The 22,683-nt window shown below is 38.0% G+C and overlaps 3 protein-coding genes and 1 long non-coding RNA gene across 7 annotated transcripts; 1 reads left to right on the top strand and 3 right to left on the bottom strand.

Moving 5' to 3' along the window:
- Positions 1-628: 628 nt before the first annotated feature.
- LOC135336692 (trimethylamine monooxygenase-like) lies at positions 629-12,426 on the bottom strand. 2 transcript variants are annotated; one of them, XM_064532551.1, is made up of 9 exons: positions 12,283-12,426; positions 11,497-11,675; positions 11,211-11,342; positions 5,073-5,127; positions 4,582-4,723; positions 4,322-4,487; positions 3,855-4,055; positions 2,836-3,184; positions 629-948 (listed from the first exon to the last, which is right to left on the bottom strand). In XM_064532551.1, the coding sequence occupies exons 2-9, from the start codon at positions 11,652-11,654 to the stop codon at positions 805-807; spliced, it is 1,347 nt and encodes a 448-aa protein (XP_064388621.1). In that variant the 5' UTR covers positions 11,655-11,675; positions 12,283-12,426; the 3' UTR covers positions 629-804. The 2 variants fall into 2 exon arrangements, with proteins under 2 accessions (XP_064388621.1, XP_064388620.1); XM_064532550.1 differs by having other exon boundaries at positions 11,497-11,672; positions 12,282-12,422.
- Positions 5,753-7,843, bottom strand: LOC135336690 (uncharacterized). 2 transcript variants are annotated; one of them, XM_064532548.1, is made up of 6 exons: positions 7,695-7,843; positions 7,115-7,596; positions 6,698-7,060; positions 6,485-6,641; positions 6,332-6,432; positions 5,753-6,232 (listed from the first exon to the last, which is right to left on the bottom strand). In XM_064532548.1, exons 1-6 carry the CDS (start codon positions 7,789-7,791, stop codon positions 5,918-5,920), a joined length of 1,515 nt encoding a protein of 504 aa, XP_064388618.1. In that variant the 5' UTR covers positions 7,792-7,843; the 3' UTR covers positions 5,753-5,917. The 2 variants fall into 2 exon arrangements, with proteins under 2 accessions (XP_064388618.1, XP_064388619.1); XM_064532549.1 differs by lacking the exon at positions 6,332-6,432 and having other exon boundaries at positions 6,018-6,232; positions 6,550-6,641.
- On the top strand, positions 8,056-10,969 carry LOC135336689 (uncharacterized). The gene is made up of 3 exons (XM_064532547.1): positions 8,056-8,391; positions 8,461-8,786; positions 8,907-10,969. The coding sequence occupies exons 1-3, from the start codon at positions 8,106-8,108 to the stop codon at positions 10,791-10,793; spliced, it is 2,499 nt and encodes an 832-aa protein (XP_064388617.1). The 5' UTR covers positions 8,056-8,105; the 3' UTR covers positions 10,794-10,969.
- A 342-nt stretch (positions 12,427-12,768) lies between the features above and the next one.
- LOC135336693 (uncharacterized) lies at positions 12,769-17,120 on the bottom strand. 2 transcript variants are annotated; one of them, XR_010394903.1, is made up of 5 exons: positions 16,935-17,120; positions 16,446-16,646; positions 15,093-15,441; positions 14,300-14,478; positions 12,769-12,934 (listed from the first exon to the last, which is right to left on the bottom strand). It is a non-coding gene; the product is annotated as an uncharacterized LOC135336693 (long non-coding RNA). The 2 variants fall into 2 exon arrangements; XR_010394902.1 differs by lacking the exon at positions 12,769-12,934 and having other exon boundaries at positions 14,298-14,478; positions 16,935-17,119.
- Between the last annotated feature and the right edge of the window lie 5,563 nt (positions 17,121-22,683).

Below are 22,683 nucleotides of genomic sequence, written 5' to 3'. Positions count from 1 at the left end.
GTATGACCTGTATATTTCAAATCTTTCCTATAATTGTTAAAAAGGTGCCTAATGGGTTTTCCTAATTATGCTAGCAGAAAATCAATTTATAGCATTGAGCATTTTTGGGTATGGTTTAGAACAAAATTAATGGGCGTAGTTATTGTGTGAGAAAAATACATACATGGCCTGCACATGCTAATGGCATCATCTTAGTAGTGACTCACTGTTCTCTCTTGACAGACAAACTCACGCTCTTTAATTGCGATTACATTGAGGCCTCAGTTACGTTACAGTACAATAATAGAAAATAGATCATGTTATTTTTCATTTGTTGTATTGTGAATTTACTGATTTCGAGAATAGTAGGTGACAACAAAAGAACAATAGGTAGACTCTCTTGGCAGGGCTGCATCCAGGATTTTGGATCAGGGGGGGGCGAATTGGGCAATTTAAAAATGTAGTAGGGGCGAAGTCATCAGAATTATAGCAGTACAAATGAATCTGCCAGATCCTAGGGGTGACGAAACTGTGCACAGGGGGGGGGGGCGAATTACCCCCCTCTCCCCCCTCAATGCAGCCCATAATTGGGAAAGCTATAGTGCCTATAATTATTAGTGCTCAAAATTATGCTAACATAATCTACCAACCTCGAACTGCATGCAGGTGCTATAATTACATATATAGGAACATAAATGCAATGCTAAAGTATATAGCTAATTAGTGTATTGCTCAGAGTTGCATAATTAGCTCTTAATTTTTATATTCTACATATAATTATAATAGACACTATAGTACTGTCCAGACGTTTCTGACATCAATTTTCTAACTGTTGTTGAGATAGGAGGTCATAGAGTCGTCCATGGCTTTGATCCAGGGGGTGTGGTGTAGGGGGGCCATGTTACCAGTAACAACAGAGCGGTGGGATAGATCACGATACGTCATGATATCCTCATGTTTGTTGTGCTCCTGCACAGAGGGAAAGCGTATATGTATGTTAATTTACTATGTTTACAAGAGTAAAATACACTGAGGTTTATTGAAATTGCACATTGCCGGGAACACGCTAACGAAACAGACTAATAACTATCAACTAGACAATAATAATTATAAGTGGAAGATGCACGCTTATGAGTACCGTATAGCAGGTATATTTCGAGGGTATAAATGTTCGCGGTACATGCTTGATCAGTAAAAACCGCAAATATTTATACCCTCGAAATATACACGCTATATATATACGGTCAAGAGTAGATAAGAGTAAGAGTGTTAAACTGCTAGTAACAGCAATTTCCTGCTCCTGCGGGCATCACTTGATAGTAATCAGTACTGATTAGTTATGTTAGCAACACTTCCCAGAAACTGCACATGCTGTGATTGCACAGTTCAGTGCTACACCATGCACAGACCACAGTTTACTTAACAGCACTCATTATTTGAATAGTGACGACAGTGATGACGCATGTCAAGGCAAATGCGGTTCCACAATTACTACAGCAGTTCCACTCTTACTCTTATCTACTCTTGATACGGTATAATTATATAGTTATACCTCGGTATATGCGCATGCACAAGCGAGGTATCGGTATAGTGTGTGTGTGTGTGTGCATGTGCTAGCTGCTGCCAGTGATTAATGAAGTGCAAGTAAGAGTTTTTATATAGGCTTGTAGCCACGTTTTCTTCGAAAGAAATGTGTGGATTTGCAAAATAATGCTTCGTTCTCAAGTTATATACCTAGTAGTATAGTTTTGCTTATACTTGGAATGCCATTGCAGCCTTTTAAGATTACATGTACTTATTGGGGGAATGTTCGAGGTATAAGCTGCCTCTTGCAGCTGTTTTTTTTCTATTTCATGCTTTTAACGGTTATATAGTGTTAGCGTAAATGAGGAGAGTTATATTAGCACTACATCTCCTTTCCTACTTATTAGACACATGGACTGGTAATAATTACTGTACTACTTTAGATTGTAGTGGATATACTTTGGTCCTTGGGGTTTTACTATGACTTGCATACACAGTCCTCTATATAAACCATCAATACATGCAGCACCTCTAACAAAGGTACTCGCCTTCACAGACACTATATAGTATGCATTGTTATAGTCTTCGTTTAAAACACATGCAGCCTCGATTAAACTGCGGGGAAACAGGATTGTACTTCAAGGGGTAATTCTACTTCTAATCCCTCTCTTCCTTGATATGATAATTGTAATGAAAGCACCACGGGTGCTGATGCCTCGGTAGAGATGCCAAAGCTGTATATAACATAAAGCTACTAATAGCTTTTATACACATGCACTTATAATTATCATGATGAATATTTTTACATTGCTGCATGCAAACTCAAAGAGTGGGTAATGATCGACCATGATTGTTGTTAAAAACGATCAATGCCAAAAGCTCAATTAGTCTAATGGCTGCATTAGCAGAGCCTTGCAGCTCTCTTCTCACTCTTGCATGCAGCTACCAATAGCTAGCGTTTTAGTGCCAGAGCTAACTACTAAGTAGAGTAGCAACACTCGGTGAACAAGTTTTGCTACACACTCTTCTGAAAAGGCTGCAATAGCATTCCAAGTATAGGCATAACTCGAGAACAAAGTGTAAATCCACTAATTAAAATCTAAGAAAACATGATTAGAAGCCTATAGAAACTCTTACTTGCACTTCATTGATCCTTGAGCAGCTGTAGCAGTCTACACACACACACACACACACACAGACACACTGCCGTATACCTCGCTTGCGCATGCGCACCGAGGCATAATAATATATAGATGAACCACTGCATGGCAAAGTCAGCATGCATGCATGCAGAAATTTGTTTAGTATACAGTTAGTGAAATAGTGGCTTACCCAGTCAATGAAGAGCTGCACATACTTCTGTAAATCAAAAATAGGATAATCCGTGACTTTGACCAAATCATCAATATAGTCGGCTTGAAAATTAATTTCGTCTTCTTCACTATTCAGTTTCTCTTCTCGGGCATGCCAAATAGCAAATTCTTGTCTCATAGCCTCAGCCGAAGGCATTGTTATCTTTCCCATGATGTAGTCACGTGCATACCATGCTTGGGCGTCGAACATGGTGAATGTGAAATATTGGTCCTGCATGCCTAGGTACATGACTCTCGGGTTACTGAACAAGAAGATTCCTTTGTGAAGGTGGTCAGTCCACATGCGATTAGTAGTCTTCAGAGTGATACTGTACATTTATAACAACAAAAACAAAATGTAGAAAAGTATCGTAATTTTAGGGGGTGTGTTTTTTCCTTGCATGAGCATACACATTTTACCCAAGAATAAAGTGATCGTTAATCAACTTTACCTGCAGTACAAGTGCAACCATCCATAAATTGACTCGTAAACATTGCTCAACCATACATGCACGAATGTTTTGACTCCAGGAAATTAACCGCTATACATGTATATATAATTATGGTACTGTACAATTATGAGCAAATAAGCCATATGATAATTATTGCGAAAAAGCAAAAAAAGCATGGGTTTCCAAAGGTGGGCTGCTCCCTCACAAACTTTACAAAAATACCAATCGTAAGTTATAACTACATAATTATAATTATAATACTACCGTATTACTAGAATGTTTTGCGAGCACTAAAAATTTGCAAACTTTGCGAGGGTTGATCAATTCGCAACAATAAAATCCCCAAAACCTAAATTATTACTAGTAAATACACACGATCCTTGCCAGAACGCAATAGTTAGATCGCAAAGAGTCAACTTTTCTGCTGATTTGGCTCATTCGCAAAGGTTTTTCACCCGCAAAATATTCTAATAATACGGTATACCTGTATATAATGTATATAATTACCTGTATATAATTCACGGCAGTACATAAACTTAATGTATACCTTTCTTTCATAAAAGGGAAGTGGTGCTTGTATCCAGTGCACAGAATAATGGCATCCACTTTCTTTGAGGAACCGTCTTTGAAGAAACATTTCGAACCCTCAACACGAGTAAGAAGAGGGACAGTGGAAAAGTTATCTGGCCAGTTGAAAGGAGGCATTGGTTTAGTACGCCAAGAGAGGGTCACACTCCCCACACCGTACCTGCATGCCATAGTATAATTATACAATATAGCAAATCTTGATCCTGAGCCTATAGTATACTATCTGCGGTCATTGGCACGCACGCAGCTAAATTTATGTTGGTAATCATGAGGAGTATGGAACATATGCAGTTATAAAAGCTTTTGTGGGATGATAAGGATTGCACATTATATGGTTTTAAAACTACAAACAATATGACCTTGTATAATATAAAGTAACCTTTTAAGACAATGATTGTACAATGTACAATTGCATGTAACACATACTTGTAGCATTGTAGGGCAATATCTTCAGCAGAATAGGATGCCCCAATCACCAGGATATCTTTCCCGCTGAATTCCTTTGCATCTCGGAAATCATGGGAATGCAAGATACGACCTTCAAACTGATCAAACCCCGGCCATTTCGGAGTATTTGGCGTGCTAAAATGACCTGTCAATTCCAATTTTGTATTAGAATCAAAACGTGTCAATGATTATTAGCACTGCATATATACACACGTCACTATAATTATACAGGCTATTACCAGAAGCGACTATAACATAGTCGAAGTTTTCCACCTTCTCAGCTCCATTGCATACTGTTACTACAGTGAAAGTAGAAGTGACAGAATCGAATGTCACTCGACGAACTGTTGTATTGAGCTGGATCCAATCTCTGACTTCACTCTGTATACACATTATAGGTATAGTAATGCATTGTCGTTTACAGTCGGTTATTTACGCAATAGGTCATATGTCACTATTGTTAAGGTGTGTGAAAATTTAGGATACAAACTATTTAATTGGGTAGTTTACACCCACTATAATATATACGGTAGAGTTGATGTCAGACAACATGCACTCATTCTAACAAAACAAGCAGTGATAAAAACACTGCTTGTTTCCTTAGAATGAGTGCATGTCTGAACATCCATTGTGTCTGATTATCGATGCCTTACTCTATTATCAAAGCAACTTGTGTCTTTTTAATTCAACTCTCCTATATGAAAACTATTTACTGAATCTGCATACGTACCTTGTCAGCGCATCCCTTAATGTAATCAAATAGCACCTCACGAGGTGGGTAGGAACACTGAAAAAACAAATGGTTCATAATAACCCAGAAAAATGGGTTAAAACATGTGCAATTCAGATGACCCACTCGCTGGGTTACAACAACATTTAAAAACATAGGTCGGATGTACCTACAGCTTGATGGGTTATTCCAACACATTCACAAAAGGTATAAATACCCAGATATATATTGGTTGTAGCAACCAGCCACATAGGTTATTTTGAGCATATTCGTAATGGGTTGTATCAACCTCTCATAGGTAAAAATACCCAGCTATAATATAGGTTGTAGCAACCAGCCACATAACGTATTTTAAGCATATTGGTAATGGTTTGTATCAACTCCCATGGGTAAAAATACTCAGTTATACATAGGTTGTAATAATCAGACACATAGGGTATATTTGGTATTGGTTGTATAAAGAAACCTCCCATAGGTAAAAATACCCAGCTATAGGCTGTAGCAACCAGCCACACAGGTTCCTTTGAGCATATTGGTAATGGTTGTAGCAACTTCAAATAGGTAACAATACCCAGCTATATAATAAGTTGAAGTAACTAGCAACCTCCCATAATAATATTATGTGCCATAGGCTCTATAGCACAACCGTTATTTTGAGTAGTAGCTAGTCATAGCAGTCATCACCCGGCCATAATTATAACAGTACACATGAATGGGTATACTAACTATATTTGCACAAAAACAATAAACTGATAACGTACTTATACACATAGCTAATAATTATTATAGCTAGCTGGTCTATAGTGAATAGTTATAACGTACTTACATAGTGAAATGGTTGATTGTTATCGTTTAACTTGGCTTTTGATATCTGAGACCACAGACAGGTATGTAGCAGGCCGTTTAAGTGAATCAGGATATGCAAGAATATAGTCTTGTAGGAAATAAAATATTCCAGCAGCTTTTTTCGGGTACTCCAAGTTAAACACATAGTAGGCTGAAAACGTATAGAACAGAGCACTTGGGATCGATGGAGCTTCACACAAAACAATTCTCTCAACAACGACAAAGTATTGTGTTATTTCTGCGCCACAAAGAGCAATAATTCTTGGGGAGTTTCTAACGGGCTCTCTTTGAATGGCATCTGTAAGAGATGTATCCTACATGGGAAAAACAAAACAATAGGTCAGTAGGGAATACACACCACACATACACGCATGCAAGGTTAAAGTGCATACAAAATGAGAAAAAAATCTTACCATTGAAAATTCTTGATAAAGATAGATAAGGGCATCATCTAGCATTTTAGCCACTAAAACTCCTAAAAAGCTCAATGGGCCAAGATCTGCATGCCTTTCAACTGTAAAAAGAATGCGTTAAGTACCTATACTCTCGTTACTGTAATCCTTTACCAGTGTCATCAAGGGTTTCAAATATAGTTGAGAGTCCTTTTTTCCCCTTATTCTTCCTAGCATACCTCATGATTGCTGGAACAAATAACTTCCAGTTATTAATGAAGGTTTGCTTGACATCATGACACCCCGTCACTAGCCCCATTTCCTGTTCCAGCTATAATAAGGTAAGAAAAAAACTTACTAATTTTACTTGTTAATTTTAACACTTACAGCAGCTGGCCGTTTTAGTGCTGCATGGCATTCTTTCAGTACCTCTTGCACAGACACTGCTTCAGCCTCGATAAATGTTCTTCTTTTTGAGTAGGTAGACTTCATCAAGGGAAGAATGATAGTGTCTCTGGGATTAGCCTTTTCCATTTCTATTGACAACGCTTTCATATGTTCACCAAAGCTTCCAATGTCTTCTATTGGTCTAGTCACTCCAATTGGGTACCTCCGGAGAAGCTGGCCTCGTTTTAAAGGCATTTTTTGTTTCTTCTGTTTAGGACAAGAAGAATCTTCTCTGTCTCTCTTTTTTCGAGCACATTTGATCACATTTCTTACACGCTCAACCATTTTGTCCTCCCAGGTTTGCTAAAGAAAAATAATTATATACCACCTGAAATTGAAAACCAAGTATTAACTTACATATCCACTCCCCTGGTCATCCTTCATGAAGCCGTATTGTAAAATAAGTTTTCGAGCTAAGGAAGAACACTGCGCCCGAGTTGGGGAAGAGTAACAGGTGAAGAGAATGTTGACAAGGGTGCGTACTATCTCGTTTCTCGCAGAAATATCTAGCATTTCATCCGTTATGCAATCCTGGATTTCAGGACGCCAAGAAGTTGGTATAGTCAATATTTCTCTGTCGCGTGCTCTAGGCATGGTGCTAGCTTCCGACGGGGGCGACTCAGAACTTGACCAGATAGAGGAACTTGAGCCGATCGAGATATCATCATCACCACGTTCAGGATTGAGAGGATTGAGAGAAGAAGGTGAGGGTAGAGCAGGTAAGGTGAAACAATCGTTTTGAATCCTTAGAATCTTTTTCACAATTCCAATTGGAGGCACCATCTCCTTGATGTCAGATTCTTTTATGCATTTAAACGCTTCTCCATCAACAAAGTTTTCTGTCGAAAAGAGTAAAATAATGATGGCTTACAAAATACAGGCGAACACATGCAAACAATTCTTGCAATTATGCTAGCTGTAGCAAAAAATATATTACCTTCAAACACTTCACAAAACTTGTCAGGAACACCCTTGTCTTTCAGCATCTGGGAAACTTCATCCACCTTCATCGCTTCCACGGATATTGAACTCATGTTCTCATCAAAAGGATGTCCTAGTACTTGCTTTCCTTTTAACAGTATAAATATAGCTAGATAGATCTATATAGGGTTAGAGTTTGAGAGAAGAAGCAAAAAGTACTAACTTTAAACAGAAGTTGGACTTTAGCACATGTTTGTGAAGAGCTCACATGCACTCTGGATCACCTGAACCAGAATCACATGATATGAATTTAACCCTAACCCTAGGTTATACTAACCCTACCCTAGGTTACCCTAACCCTTAACCATAGGTTACCTAACCCAGAGGAGGTTTAATTAACCCTCCTAAATTAGCACATGATTTTTCAATGTCAAGTTTGAGGCAAAAACACTGTCCTTTGTGTTCATTCGAACCACCAACTATTGCTCTGCTACTAAGCCATCTACGATTGGTTCATTCTAATGATCCTAGGTTTCTCGTTACCTGTGGAATCAATGGCTGCACCGTAACTTCAAAAAGTTTTTCTGCCCTATACTCCCATGTTTACAGGCGTCATCCAGAGTTTTGTATCAGACGTAAGACCCCCCAACTCCTTCCACAAACAGAGCCTGAGATCAGTGGTGATGATCACAGTGGAATGACTCCTCTTCCAGGTGTGTACAGTGTAGATATGTTGTGGCTGCGAAGCTATTACACCTAACAGTACGATTGTTCGTCTGCAGAGTTTGTTTCTAGTGACATTAATCGGCTTACTGGAACAGACACAAAAATTCGATGCCGTTCTAGTGCCCTACTAATTCTCAAGCTAAAGGAAACACGAAATGTGTCTCAAGTAGCAGTCAATGATATGATTGACAGCAGCATAACCCAATATGATGAAACCGTATCAATGATACTTGCTGGCATTCGTTCTCAACTGGCAGATAAGGGATTAAACCCTAATGACTTTGATTTCGACACTCCTCTTAATGGTATAGGTCATCCCTTCACTGGACTTGAAACAAAATATAAGCAGGACAAGTATTTCAAAGAACAGCTTAACTTTATTGTAAGTGTTAATTATACATAATACCCTTGTAATAATTATGTATGTATATCTGCACTCATTATGTGCAATCAGTAATTGACTGCTAATACTATATAAGTGCATCACTCAAACTACATGCAGGAACCAGTGGAAGTGCAAGTTGGGACGCCAAAGTATGTCAGACAATTCACAGGGGAAAAGTCTCGCTTTGTCTCTAGGTATAGTTCATATCATTACGTTCCCCTTTTACCAACTCTCAAGAGCCTTCTAGAAGACCCTACCGTTATAGAGCAAATAGATGATTTTCCGTTACGAGTTCGTAATGATGGTATATTTGAAGATTTTTGTGATGGAAATTTGTTCAAGAGTCATCCTTTATTCTCAAGTGATCCATATGCCTTACAAATTATTGCATATTTTGACGAATTGGAAATTTGTAATCCCTTGGGATCGCATATCAAGAAGCATAAAGTGGGTATTTTTTTCTTTTCATTGGGAAACATTCATCCTAAATTTCGGTCGTCACTGAGAGCTATGAATTTGGTGATTGTTTGTTCAAAGCCTGTTTTAGAAGAGCATGGGCTAGATGTTATCATGGAACCATTTATTCGTGATTTGAATGTGTTAGCAACTACTGGCATTAGTGTACTTGTAAATGGGACTGAGCGTGTATTTAAGGGTGCTTTGCTTACGTTTTTGGCTGACAATCTTGCAAGTAATGAACTAGGTGGATTCAAGCTTTCTTTTTCCTTCTCGTTTCGTTTCTGTCGAACTTGTTTGCTAAAAAATGATGAGATGTCACAGTATGTTACATGTGTTGGCTTGGTAGATCGAAGTCTTGCACTTCACGAAGAGCAGTGCAAGCAATTAGTAGGGCCAACAAGGAGTCATTATTCAAAAACATATGGTATAAACCGCAGATCAGCATTACTAAATGTCACTCATTTCTCTATGTTCGGTGGTGGATTGCCGCATGACATCATGCATGACATTCTTGAAGGTATTGCACCAATGGAAATCAAGCTTTTGCTGAAACACTGTATATCTGAAAAGTTATTAACTCTTGACCAGTACAACAAAAGACTAGTTGATTTTAACTACGGTTATTCTGATTGCGATAAACCAATACCTATTACGAGTAGTCACTTTCAAACTGACAGATCACTGCGTAGCTCTTCATCTCAAATGTTATTGTTGCTATATATCTTACCTTTCCTTATTGGTGATAAGATACCTGAGGGGGATGGTTATTGGAAGTGTTTTTTACTTTTGCGAAAGATCGTGGACATCGTGCTTTGTCCGTGTGCATCAGAAAACACAGCATCCAGTCTGAGGATTCTGATTGAAGAGCACCATACAGCATTCATCACCTTGTACACAGGACGCTTCATTCCAAAAATGCACTTCCTTCTGCATTACCCTGCCCAAATCCTACAAATTGGTCCAATGGTCAGAAGCTGGACTATTCGCCATGAAGCAAAGCTATATTTTTTCAAAAAAGCGACTATTACATCTAGCTTCAAAAACATTACACTATCATTAGCCAATCATCACCAAAGATTAATGTGTTACGAAATGTCTACATCTAGACTTATTTGTTCTTCTTTCGAATGTGGTCCTGCAAAATCGCCGACTTTGTTTAAAAATGAAAGATCAGACATTCAAGATCACATAATTAGGGAAGTGTCTAATATTACTATGGATACAGTGCTACATCGTCCTAATTGGGTTCGTCAAGATAGAGTTCAATACAAAAGCAACAATGCTTACATTATTGTAGGAACTGATGGCCTTGATCCCTGTTTTGCTTACATCGACGAATTGATAGTAGTTGGTGGTGATCTGCTTTTTTTTCTTGTCAGGTTGTGTGATATGCTGTACTTCGATGATCATTATCATGCTTATGTCATTAAAATAACATCCCAGCAATCCATCTATACCAAATTATTGGATAGAAATGTGTATCACAGTCACATACTCTCGGATGGACTTCGCTATATCACATTGAAACACTTTTTTATGTCATAATTTCATAATTATCAGAACATTTATGGTTGTTTTGACACAGTGCTGGAGGATTTACTGCATGAGTAAAGGAATTGACCACACCAGTAGTTTTAACCAATTATATATTTATTACCTACCACAAATGGTTATTTTGACACAATTATAGAGTTTTTACTGCATGAGGAGAAGTGATTTGACCATTGTGGAAGTTTTAACCCTTTACATTTTTATTACCAATCACAAATGGTTGTTTTAACACGGTGCTGGAAGTTTTTACTGTACGAGTAAGGTACTTTTGACAACTACAGTAGTTTTAATCTATTACAGTTGAAAAAACTCCAAAATGTTACTTTACTATTCGCTGGTTTTTTTAACCCTTTGGTTGAAAGGTACATTTACCCATTAAGGTTAAACTAACCCAGTTGTTTTTTCAGTGAAGGAATGGGCTTTCCAAAGTGCTCCTCAAAACTGTGGTCTGCAATTTCTATCGTTTCTCTGGGTCCATTGCTCCACAAATATCGATACATTCCATTATGTAATGGTTCACCATTATCATCTAGTCCAGTTCGCCTGTATAAAATAACTGTAAAATCCTTCCTTGATCTATATATCTATATGCGGTATTATGATGTCATCACACTCATATGCATGCCCTTGTATCCAGTGAGACACACCTGCATAATTATGTTAAACATCTAGAATAGAGCTGATCTACATTATCTACCATGAATAATTCCACAGACCACCAATTTCACTCTGCTTCTCATAGCACACCACTTGTGGAATCTGTTCTCCTTTTGCAAGAGAACTCTTGAATGCTCTCAAGGTAGCTAGACCACTGGGCCCAGCCCCAATCACACACACTCGCTGACTCGAGCTCATCCTGCTTGCTGGCTAGTATACCTGTAAGATTTAGACTACTAATAAAATGCAGTTGAATGATGTAGTATGGTGAAACTTGACTCAGTGAAACTGCATAGACAAATTGATAGACATGCAAACATTACTGAACCTTTTACCAATTATATTATTATAGCATGCTTTTTGTATTATTACCAGAGGATCCAGTGACCCCCACTGGATCTCAGTAATTCTATCCCTAACCCTAACCTTAGGCTAACCTGGCCGTAACTCTTAACCAAGTGTGGGGGGGTCACTGAGTCCTATGTCTTAGTATATAGGATCCAGTGACAGGGGGTCACTGAATCCTGCGATCGGCATGAAGGGAAGTACCATCTACTGACAAATTTAATACTGCGGAGGGAATGCACTTACAAAACTCTGCACATCGGATGTAAATCTACAATCTTAATAACAAACAGAGTTTAAAATGTATGTTCCAACCATAACAGACTAGCTAGCTGCATGCTATACTCCATGCATGTTTACGTATAATTATAGGCAATTGGCTCACGATGGACTCGACTCGACAAAACTCACTTCAACGTGTTTCCCTTATAATATAACCTTTCAATCATATAAATTATACACAAAAACTTTGTGGACTTACCTTTTGAGCTTTGAACAGCTTCTAAAAGTGGTCCAAGTGTCTATGCTAAACAGCTACTGGGTAGCTAGTCATAGCCACGCCCTCCCCAACTGTAAGGCACAAAGAGGCTAGAACTCGAGACTATACTCTAACTAGGCAAAATTACATCTTTGATGCTCTCATGAAAATAGCTCTCTCTCCTTCTGTATAAGCTTACAGTGTCCCACTTTATCAGACAGTTTCTCTCTCCCCCCCCCCCCCCCCCCCCCCCCCCGTGGAAACAGTCTATAGCGCCCCCCTTCACTAGTGTAAATGGCATTCAAATTGTAATCTGAGAAAACTATAGTCCCATGTCCCAGTTAACCCACTCTTCGAGGAAGTGCGGCCTGGGATCGAGGCTATAGGTAACCCATGTCCCAGCTAGGGAAGATCCCTGCAAAACCATCCTAGTCTGATAGGTATATACATAATAATTACATGTACTGGTACTCCGGCAATAATCAATAATAATCATAACAAAACATAATCACTATTAATAGTATGGAGGGGGAAAATGATAATAAATGCAGATAAAATAATTATGATGAAGTTGATGAACAGTAGCGTTCTAATCTGCATTGATAGCATTTTCGTCAATAGCCGTCATGGCATTTCAAATGACTCTTGTGATGCACTATAGGAGAAACAACAAACAATCATGTGACAATGTAGAATGTAGAGATTAGTGTTCTTTATTCTTTTTTGTACAATTTGGCCTGTTTTTGGCGGTGTGTATATTCACACCAGTTACTGAAATATCACACTAATTTAGGTGTGACCCTCACACTGAATAATCTAGTACACCAATTGCAGTGTGCCCTACACACCTAAATTTTGGTGTGTCCGTCACACCAAAACTGGTGTGTGTACCTAATTAGGTGTGCCCATACAGCACATGCACCTACGTCTTTAGAGTGTATAATTACATCAACTACATGCAGTATATAGTCGTACTATAGCAGGAATGACAATATCATCAGGAGACGGCCTAAAGAAAAGGAGCTTTAAATTTCAAATTTATATGCTGCATGCATTAAATCTATGTCACATGCAGCCACCACGGTACGCCAATCTCATGGTTGCTATGATCTAGACACTGTTTAGGAAGTTTCTACACGATTTATAAGCCCAAAGGGCTGGTTGTAGTATATCCCGGATGTATTTAATTATACATGCATGTATAGATGGTCAGAGTTAATTGTTGTTGGTTTGAAACAGCTATATATATAAGATGCAGAATGATGCACTATCTAATTTGCTGCAAGTTTCCTCTATTATTATAGCTGTTGTATATAGCATCTGCATGCTAAAGGCCTGTCACCCAGTGAGTTGATCTGACCTCCTCAAACCAATACTTAAAACAACATCGCATAATTATAGTTACAGTGTGTATATACATGCACTGTGCAGCGTGTGCGCTATTAGTTCTTCTTTCAATTGCGACTGCACTGTGCATGTGCCATTCACCACGAATACATGCATAACCCTCAGGAATTCATACAACAATATTTGAGAATGAGACCGAGTGAGGCACAAGCACGAGGGCGCAGCCCTAAGGGCGAGTTGCCTGTCCCCTCTGTGTTTTATCAGTATCACGACGACCCTTACCAAATCATGCCTCGAGTCTACTGTCTACATGACTGAGTAATAATAACACGGAATGGACTGCATAACTTTTATTTACCTTGACTACATGATATAAAAAAGCAATGCAATCTATAATTATAATAGGGCAATGGGTGGAAGCACCATAATTATCTTGGGTCAGGAGTGCATAAAATGCACTCCTGCTGGGGTATACTGTACAACAGTGCATGCCTAGCCTGCTACAACTCCTTTGATGTCTGACCATGCGTGCACAATGAGCAATAAGAAAACAATGAAGTGATATAATTATTGCTCTCAAAGTTTCATAAATTTATATCTAAAACTTATAACTTCTCACGTTCTATACTCTAAGCAGTAAAGAACAGCTATATATAATTATATATAGTCTCACTGTCTAGAAGTTTCTACATTAACAATTCCAGTTTTCTAGCTGTTGTTGAGAAAGGAGCTCATAGAGTCGTCCATGGCCTTGATCCAGGGGGTGTGGTGTAGGGGGGCCATGTTACCAGTGACAACAGAGCGGTGGGCTTGATCACGATACGTCATGATATCCTCAAATTTGTTGTGCTCCTGCGCAGGGTGAAATTGAGGGATCAAATTATTGTTATCATAACTATAATATGCTTATATATATATATCTATCCGACTAGAAAAACATTTGCAATGTGAAAAATTGCTAGGATTGGCCAGGGGAACCACAAAGCGTGGAAACAAGAAATCAGACGAGAACATAACTCCAATCCGTTACAACGTCAATCACACACACTATTAAACAGGATGGCCTCTATATAATGATACATGTATGAACCACTCTATTGCATTTGGTAGTCAGGCCACAACACAGTTGTGTGAACCACTCTATTGCATTTGGTAGTCAGGCCACAACACAGTTGTGTGAACCACTCTATTGCATTTGGTAGGCAGGCCACAACACAGTTGTGTGAACCACTCTATTGCATTTGGTAGGCAGGCCACAACATAGTATGAACCACTCTAGAGGAGGTACGACATCCGCGTGTCTTTAATACACACATTCCGAACTTTGACCTAAGGAATGTGTGTCTAAAATGTTTCCTTTGACACGTGGATGTCGTACCTCCTCTGGAACCACTCTATTGCATTTGGTAGTCAGGCCACAACATAGTTGTACAGTCACTCAGTGAAATAGTATAATTATGGCTTACCCAGTCAATGAAGAGCTGCGCATACTTCTGTAAATCAAAAATAGGATAATCCGTGACTTTGACCAAATCATCAATATAGTCGGCTTGAAAATTAATGTCGTTTTCTTCATCATTTAGTTTCTCTTCTCAAGCACGCCAAATCGCAAATTCCTGTCTCATTGCCTCAGCCGAAGGCATTGTTATCTTTCCCATGACGTAGTCACGTGCATACCATGCTTGGGCGTCAAACATGTTGTATGAGAAATATTGGTCCTGCATGCCTAGGTACATGACCTTCGGGTTACTGAACAAGAAGATTCCTTTGTGAAGATGGTCAGTCCACATGCGATTAGTAGTCTTCAGAGTAATACTGTACATAAAAATGAATGTTATTATAATAATGAATGTTGCAAGCTGCGCTATGCTAATGCCTCTCGACACATGTTGCTTTGCTCAAGTTTAGTATAATGTTACGTTATGAATGCATTTGTTCGTGGACAATGAACGAATTGACAATGAACGAATTGAACGAATTGAATTTCATACATGCAGTCACATGGAAACAGAAGTCTAGAATGATCTTCAATGATAAAAGCGTGTAGATCTACAATGTATAGAATATATTGCATTTCCTGTCAATACCGGAATAATTATAAAAGGAGTGCATGCATGCATGGATCTAAAGAGGCCAGAGTTCACAAGAAAGTTTTTTCAAACAGATAATACTACAAAAGATTCTGAAGATACTATACATACAACAATCTTCACTGTAAGTAAAACTAGCCATAACTCGAGTAAGCTTTAAGTTTGCAAATTCAAGAATTATAATCCAAGAAAACGTGGCTATAAAAGCCTATAGAATTAGTTTTCGTCGCATTGCAACTGTTGAGCAGTTACAGCTGGAATTAATGCACACATGAAATGTTAGTTATCTTTGTAGCTCTATTCTCACACTTTTGCAGCTACCACAGTAACTATATATAGCGTTCTAGTGCAGCTAACTACTAAGTAGAGTATAGCAAAACTCCATTACCAGTTTTTCTATCACACTATTCTGAAAATACATGGTATTCTAAGTAAGCAAAACTAGGCATAACCGAGTCTATAACGAAGGTTTATTTTTGCAAATTAATGTGACTAGAAGACTAATAGAACTTTAATACTTGCACTTCATTGAGCAACTGTAGCAGCCTATATATAGACAAACAGACAGGTACACACACATGCATGCACACAAACTATATAAATATATACTGTATATCTCGCTGCGCATGCTGATCGAGGCATAATTACATTAAGCAATTGCAAAAGCGCATGGGTTTCTGTATAGCTCTCAAAATTACCTGCTATAATTATACCGTGAGCTATAAATACCTTTCTTCCATAAAAGGGAAGTGGTGCTTGTATCCAGTGCACAGAATAATGGCATCCACTTTCTTTGAGGAACCGTCTTTGAAGAAACATTTTGAGCCCTCAACACGAGTAAGAAGAGGGACAGTGGAAAATTTATCCGCCGGCCAGTTGAAAGGCATTGGCTTAGTACGCCAAGAGAGGGTCACACTCCTCACACCGTACCTGTAATAGCATGTCATCATGTCACAGATAATAGCTATATAAACTTTAATAGCTAAAAATAGGTTTATTTAGTGATATAAAACTGAGATAACATATAGAAAGAACATACCTTTATTCTTGAACCTAGTACATGTATAGATACTATCTATGGTCAATGATATGCAATACAATTACTGTTAATTGTCAGAAATATCAGTGGTAATCACAGGAGTAGAACAAGGCTTTGTGGGATTGACGGTAAGGATTGTATAAGGTAACCTTTTAACAATGGAATATGTAAACACATACTTATAGCACTGTAGGCCAACATCTTCAGCAGAATAGTGTGTCCCAATCACCAGGATATCTTTCCCGCTGAATTCCTTTGCATCTCGGAAATCATGGGAATGCAAGATACGACCTTCAAACTGATCAAACCCCGGCCATTTCGGAGTATTCGGGATGCTAAAATGACCTGTCAATTCGAAAATGAGAATCAATAAATTAATTACACCTAAGTTGGCACACATACATGTCACTATATATATATATACAGGCTATTACTATCACGATTATGCGAAAAACATGGACGTTATATAATAGCTGGATACAGTTATAGAGGATACAGTGTATACAGTATAATTATAACTGGGCCAGTTTAAAGATCGAGAACTGCGTTAAATATGAGGATGTATAATGGCCGAATTAAAACACCCACCAAACTGTCCAGTGATACAGATAATAACACATGTGGTGCTTGGCTGCAAACTTGAGAACATGGTAGATGAAGTTTGGTTTTGAGAGAGTTTGGTGACTTTTGTTCAATTATTAGTAGAGAGGCAAAAATCCAAAATAATAACACAGCTTAAAGAAAGAACAAGAAGCAAGCTCCAAACCTGTTGGTAGTTGGAATACAATGAAACATCCAAATAGTTTACCAATGAGTCATTCAAACAGTATACCAACACGTAGGGCTCCTTTGGAATAGAACCACCTCACTCTGTACTAACTCCTTGCACTTCATGCATGGCTAAACCATATTCGTTCAACTTTTCCGTATTCACTACAACCTGTGGCAGCATTGACACAAGCAGCTAATTTTTATGTGGGTTGACATTCTATGTGAAATTAAAACTATCATTCAGAAGTAGTGCAGACTAACAGCTACATTTATGAATAACAAGCCAAGTGCTTCTGAATACCCTTTTCAACATAACATTTTATTGGCCTTTCAACATATAGACGTGGAAACTTTATATCCGTACTTACTTTCTAGGGGTCTCAGCATCCTAGTCAGAGACTTAAGCTTTTCCCAACAACATCCTTTGTTTTGACAAACAGAGAAGGTGTGTTATATAAAAATATACACCTACCTTAGCTGTGGAGCAATTAATTAATTGATATTACCTCAGCATTGTCCTATAAGATTGTCGTATTCACCACAATCAGTCCAGGCATTGACACATGCAGCTACGTGTATACGATTGTGGGTTTTCTCAAATGAAACTAAATGTTTGCACAGTAGGTATATGATTCCCAAACGTGAAGTGCTTCCTCAATTGCTTCCGAATAAATCAATGAAGAACTCCTATGAACCTTTTTAACAGTGATTTAAAATACTCATGAAATTGCTACGTCACTTAATATGGGAAACTTGTTCAAAGGGCCTTTAAACACAGAGGTGCTAACTTCTTATCGTCAGACTGAATGCCTATTTTTTTAGAATTATTGTAAACGCAGATTCTCTCTTCCTACAAAATTGATTCACTAATTTACTAGAAATTATACTAGAAATCTACTCAGTCCCAGTATATCGTATCCCACGTGATAAATAATGCCATGCACGATGATGGTCAAGTTTAAAATCGACAATAATTTCAGTTGCCTCATTTTCCAAGCCTTATACTGCCCTTTGCAGTTCACTTGAAATTGCAATAAACAACTTGAGATAAGTGTAACAAGTAAACCGCAATACTATAGAGTAAGGGACAACATATTTTAAATTTTGAAACAGAAGATTCAGATCTTTTATGTGGATATATATATAGATCTATAAGTTAACCTAAACTATTCAATAAACTACTAGTTGGGTAACCAGGAAACCCTTATCAGTGGCGTACGAAGCAATTTCTCAATGAGGGGGATTTAGTTTTTGAAGTGCGGCTATCTACATAGTGCAGCTTGACAAGTCATCTAGCCTAGAAAGATGGGGGGCTCCAGCCCCTGGAGCCTCCCCCCCCTTTCCGACACCACTGCTTATATCAAGAGGAGTTATGTGGCAGAGAATTGGAGACTGGTTCAGCATCAGGTAAACACTTATCTCAAGTGGTTTTTTTGCATTTTACTATTTACTAAAACTTCACGTGAGCTAATAATTATGAGTTACACCAAATAGCATGAAAAAACTACAACAACAAAACTGGTCTTAGACTATTGTTCCCAAATTTTGTGTTAAATATAGTATTGTGGTTTACTTATGTAAACTGTTACACTTATCTCATGTTTTTTTTTGCTATTTGCTCTAAACTTCCAATTGAGCTGCAAAGGGCAGTACCTAGCTGCTATACGGTACACACAATCCAATAAATAAAAGTACCGTTCCTTGAGCTGATAAAATTATACTATGAGATGAAGTAACTCTGTTATACTACAACTTCATCATAATTATGCTGGTTTCACAGATAACAGCATAGTACTCATGCACCATCAAGCACCTAGCTGTCCAAGTGCATGCAATATTTTCTCCCCGAACACTTCTTAAAAACATGCGCACATACATGCACAAATCTAATCATGATCAGCAAAGCAACGAGTGAGTATACATGCACTAACTATATGATAATAGTAATGACTGCTAAAGTTGTAATACCAAATACCTTAATTATATACATGTTACAGTCTGTTAATAGCTAGTTGTCTCTTGGAGTGAGATAACGATCGTAAACTTCTTCCACAATTGTCTGTGCAAAATAACCATCTCCCCTCACTCTTCTCTTGTACCGACGAGCCACAACACAGTAAAAGATTAGTCCAATACTGCTTAGAGTTACTTTCACACACCAAGACACAGGAAAACACCCACTTGCCTCACAAGTATACTTCTTCAATAAAAATGTTGTACCAGAACTGAGTATGAGAGACAAAATAACTAAGATGGCTATACATGCTGTGAGAAGACCTCTCATGCTGTATGGTGATTGGGAACAAATAAATTCAAGTACTGAAGTGGCAAAAGTTTGAGTAATCAATCCTTGCATTGATCCGTAAAGTGCAGAAACGGTCCAATCAATTGCTATCAAACCTCCTTCAAAGTGATAATTAATGAGCTTCAGAATCAGGCATATCAAACTAACGACAACAAAAAGAAAAGAAGCAATTCCTATTCTCTTTAGAATACTTGGAAGCCTGTCTCTAAGTAGTGGAAATATTAGAAACTCATGCAATAAAGTCCAAAGTATGTAACAAAAACTCTCATTATATGAAAATGATCTCACTATATGTGAATTACATATGTTCAGACCACTGAGTATATCAAAATAGTGTGGATGCAAGGAAGTAGACAAGCCAATCACCATTAATGACAAGCCTACCAGGAAAATACGAAACATAGTCTTTACATCTTCAACTTGCTCTGTAGTGAATGGACCACCATATCTCGACTTTCCCAGGTCCATTCTTGAAGGAATGTCTTCCTCCCAGTATGTGAGAGCACTGCGATTGAGGGGGGCTTTGTGCTTGGTTGCAAACTTGAGAACTTGGTAGATGGTTCTGAGAGAGTTTGGTGACTTTGGTTCAATTATTAGCCATTTTCGGGAGAGACAAAAATCCGAAATAAGAACACAGCTTAAAGACAGAACAAAAAGCAAGCTCCAAACCTGTTGGTAGTTGGAGTACCATGAAACATCCTGCAAGCAGAACAACTTCAAAGTATGTAAAAAATTGCTAAAATAGGCTCCCAATATACCACTACAAATAAACCAAGTGATATAACTGCTAATGCTGGAGCTTGAAGCATCAGGCAACTGATCCATACCCAGTTGAAACAATACCAAAAAGGAACTAACACATCCTGCAATAAACAAAATGTATATCACAAACAAAAATAATCTCAGGGCCAAAGTGTTGTCTGCAATTAAGTAATAGAAGCAATTAAGAACAGTAGCCAGAAATAAAAGCCATACACCAAATCTTACTACTTTATAGTTTCCAAACTTAGCATCAGCCAGCCATCCTGCCAGTGGCCCAACCAAAAGCGACAGAATTAATAAAACACCATACATCCAAGTGTATAAATCGTTTGTTAATGTTGTGAAAGGACTCTGAAAAACTCTGAGCATTGATGTGATGACAAAGGTGATAAGCAGAAACCAGAACAGAACAAGTAGTGCTCCTTTGGAATAGAACCATCTCACTCTGTACTTGCACTTCATGGCTTACCATGTGTTCAATTTCACTGTATCCACTATAGCTATATTATGGCATGGCACAAGTATAGCTATAGATTTATATGATTTCCAAATGAAACTAAAAGTATGCCATATAGAGTGAGGCAGCAATTCCAATGATTCACACATGTATTCACCAAGTGCTGTATCTGCATTGGAAGGTTTTCCAAAAGGCTTTGGAAAGGCTTTCAACATAAGGTCTAACTTTCTTATTGGCGGTGTAAAAACGAGTGTTGTGTTGTGTGTATTATTGATTAGCAAACCTCGATAAAACGGAACAAATTTTATATTTCTTGCTAACGGTATATATTGAATGATGAGCCTCATTAAAATTCATTAGCCTGCATGCATGTGCATTGAAAATCAATTGATTCACAAGCGAAATTTCCCCAATTTGAAAGTGCTATTATTATAATAGCCACATCAAATTCACTTACCGGGGAAGTTTCCCAAAGAACCTTTCAATACAAAGGTGGTGTTATCTTTCTCTTTTTTTGATGTGGTTCAATATGTATGCTAACCATAAACCTTTCCCATGCACTCAGTATTATCACTACTTCATGGATCTTAGCACATGATTATATGCATGAAGATCCAGAACATCCTTATATGTGAGCATTCTAGCAATTTTCTCACTAGTGGCAAATTGCATTGTGTTGCTAGTACAGTACATGCATGCAGCCATCACATCAGCAGTTGTTGAAAGAGTATTTACTAACTGACTGTTTGATGCTATAATTAGAGCACAACTGCAGAAATTAATTTGACTCAGTTATTTTTCATGTTGTGAATGTGTATACTTGTTGCCTTTTGACCTCTGAGATCAAAGGAAGAGCAGTGCGTATAATAATTATGGCATGTTGCACTGGGGTAAAGTGACCTTTTTGACTGGAGCCCACCCTCCACCCAATACTTCAAATCATTGCTTATATAGTGACATGTTTCTGTGGTCAATTTACTAGACAGTATATGTATGGTTTCGATCCAGTTACTAATTATATATGTAAGCTATGACGTCCTATAATTATACAGACAGTTTAACAACAAAAGAACTATCACAATTATGCGAAAAACCTGGACGTTATAATAGCTGGATACAGTTATAGAGGATACAGTGTATACAGTATAATTATAACTGGGCCTGTTTAAAGATCGAGAACTGCGTTAAATATGAGGATGTAATGGCCGAATTAAAACACCCACCAAACTTTCCAGTGATACGGTTATAATTATAATAACACATGTTGTGCTTGGTTGCAAACTTGAGAACATGGTAGATGGAGTTTGTTTTGAGAGAGTTTGGTGACTTTTGTTCAATTATTAGTAGAGAGGCAAAAATCCGAAATAAGAGCACAGCTTAACAAGAAGCAAGCTCCAAACCTGTTGGTAGTTGGAATACAATGAAACATCCAAACAGTGCATGTACCAAAGAGTCATTCAAACAGTATAAGCCTTTAGAGTATATAAAACACCGCATAGGTTCCCGATATACCACAACATACAAACCAAGTGATAAAGCTGCTAATGCTGGAGCTTGAAGCATCAGGCATCTGATCCACACCCAGTTGAAACAATACTAATTTTTTTTTAGATCACAAACACAAAATTAACGA

The sequence above is a fragment of the Halichondria panicea genome, chromosome 5 (genome assembly GCF_963675165.1).
Source record: "Halichondria panicea chromosome 5, odHalPani1.1, whole genome shotgun sequence".
In the NCBI taxonomy this organism is placed as follows: Eukaryota; Metazoa; Porifera; class Demospongiae; order Suberitida; family Halichondriidae; genus Halichondria; species Halichondria panicea.
Note: the sequence above shows the minus strand (reverse complement) of the source record. Positions and strands in the feature narration are given on the sequence as shown.

What these genes read in the sequence shown, in the direction of transcription:
- LOC135336690 (XM_064532548.1), bottom strand. Translation starts at nt 7,791, where the DNA reads ATGAGTTCAATATCCGTGGAAGCGATGAAGGTGGATGAAGTTTCCCAG. An exon ending in ATGACCAGGGGAGTGGATAT is followed by an intron (nt 7,061 to 7,114) that starts GTAAGTTAATAC and finishes ATTTTTCTTTAG; the next exon opens with CAAACCTGGGAGGACAAAAT. An exon ending in TGAAACCCTTGATGACACTG is followed by an intron (nt 6,433 to 6,484) that starts GTAAAGGATTAC and finishes TTCTTTTTACAG; the next exon opens with TTGAAAGGCATGCAGATCTT.
- LOC135336689 (XM_064532547.1), top strand. Translation starts at nt 8,106, where the DNA reads ATGTCAAGTTTGAGGCAAAAACACTGTCCTTTGTGTTCATTCGAACCA. An exon ending in TGGAATGACTCCTCTTCCAG is followed by an intron (nt 8,392 to 8,460) that starts GTGTGTACAGTG and finishes GTTCGTCTGCAG; the next exon opens with AGTTTGTTTCTAGTGACATT. An exon ending in AAGAACAGCTTAACTTTATT is followed by an intron (nt 8,787 to 8,906) that starts GTAAGTGTTAAT and finishes AACTACATGCAG; the next exon opens with GAACCAGTGGAAGTGCAAGT.
- LOC135336692 (XM_064532551.1), bottom strand. Translation starts at nt 11,654, where the DNA reads ATGAGCTCGAGTCAGCGAGTGTGTGTGATTGGGGCTGGGCCCAGTGGT. An exon ending in TTAAGGGATGCGCTGACAAG is followed by an intron (nt 4,724 to 5,072) that starts GTACGTATGCAG and finishes ATGTGTATACAG; the next exon opens with AGTGAAGTCAGAGATTGGAT. An exon ending in CTATGTTATAGTCGCTTCTG is followed by an intron (nt 4,488 to 4,581) that starts GTAATAGCCTGT and finishes TGGAATTGACAG; the next exon opens with GTCATTTTAGCACGCCAAAT.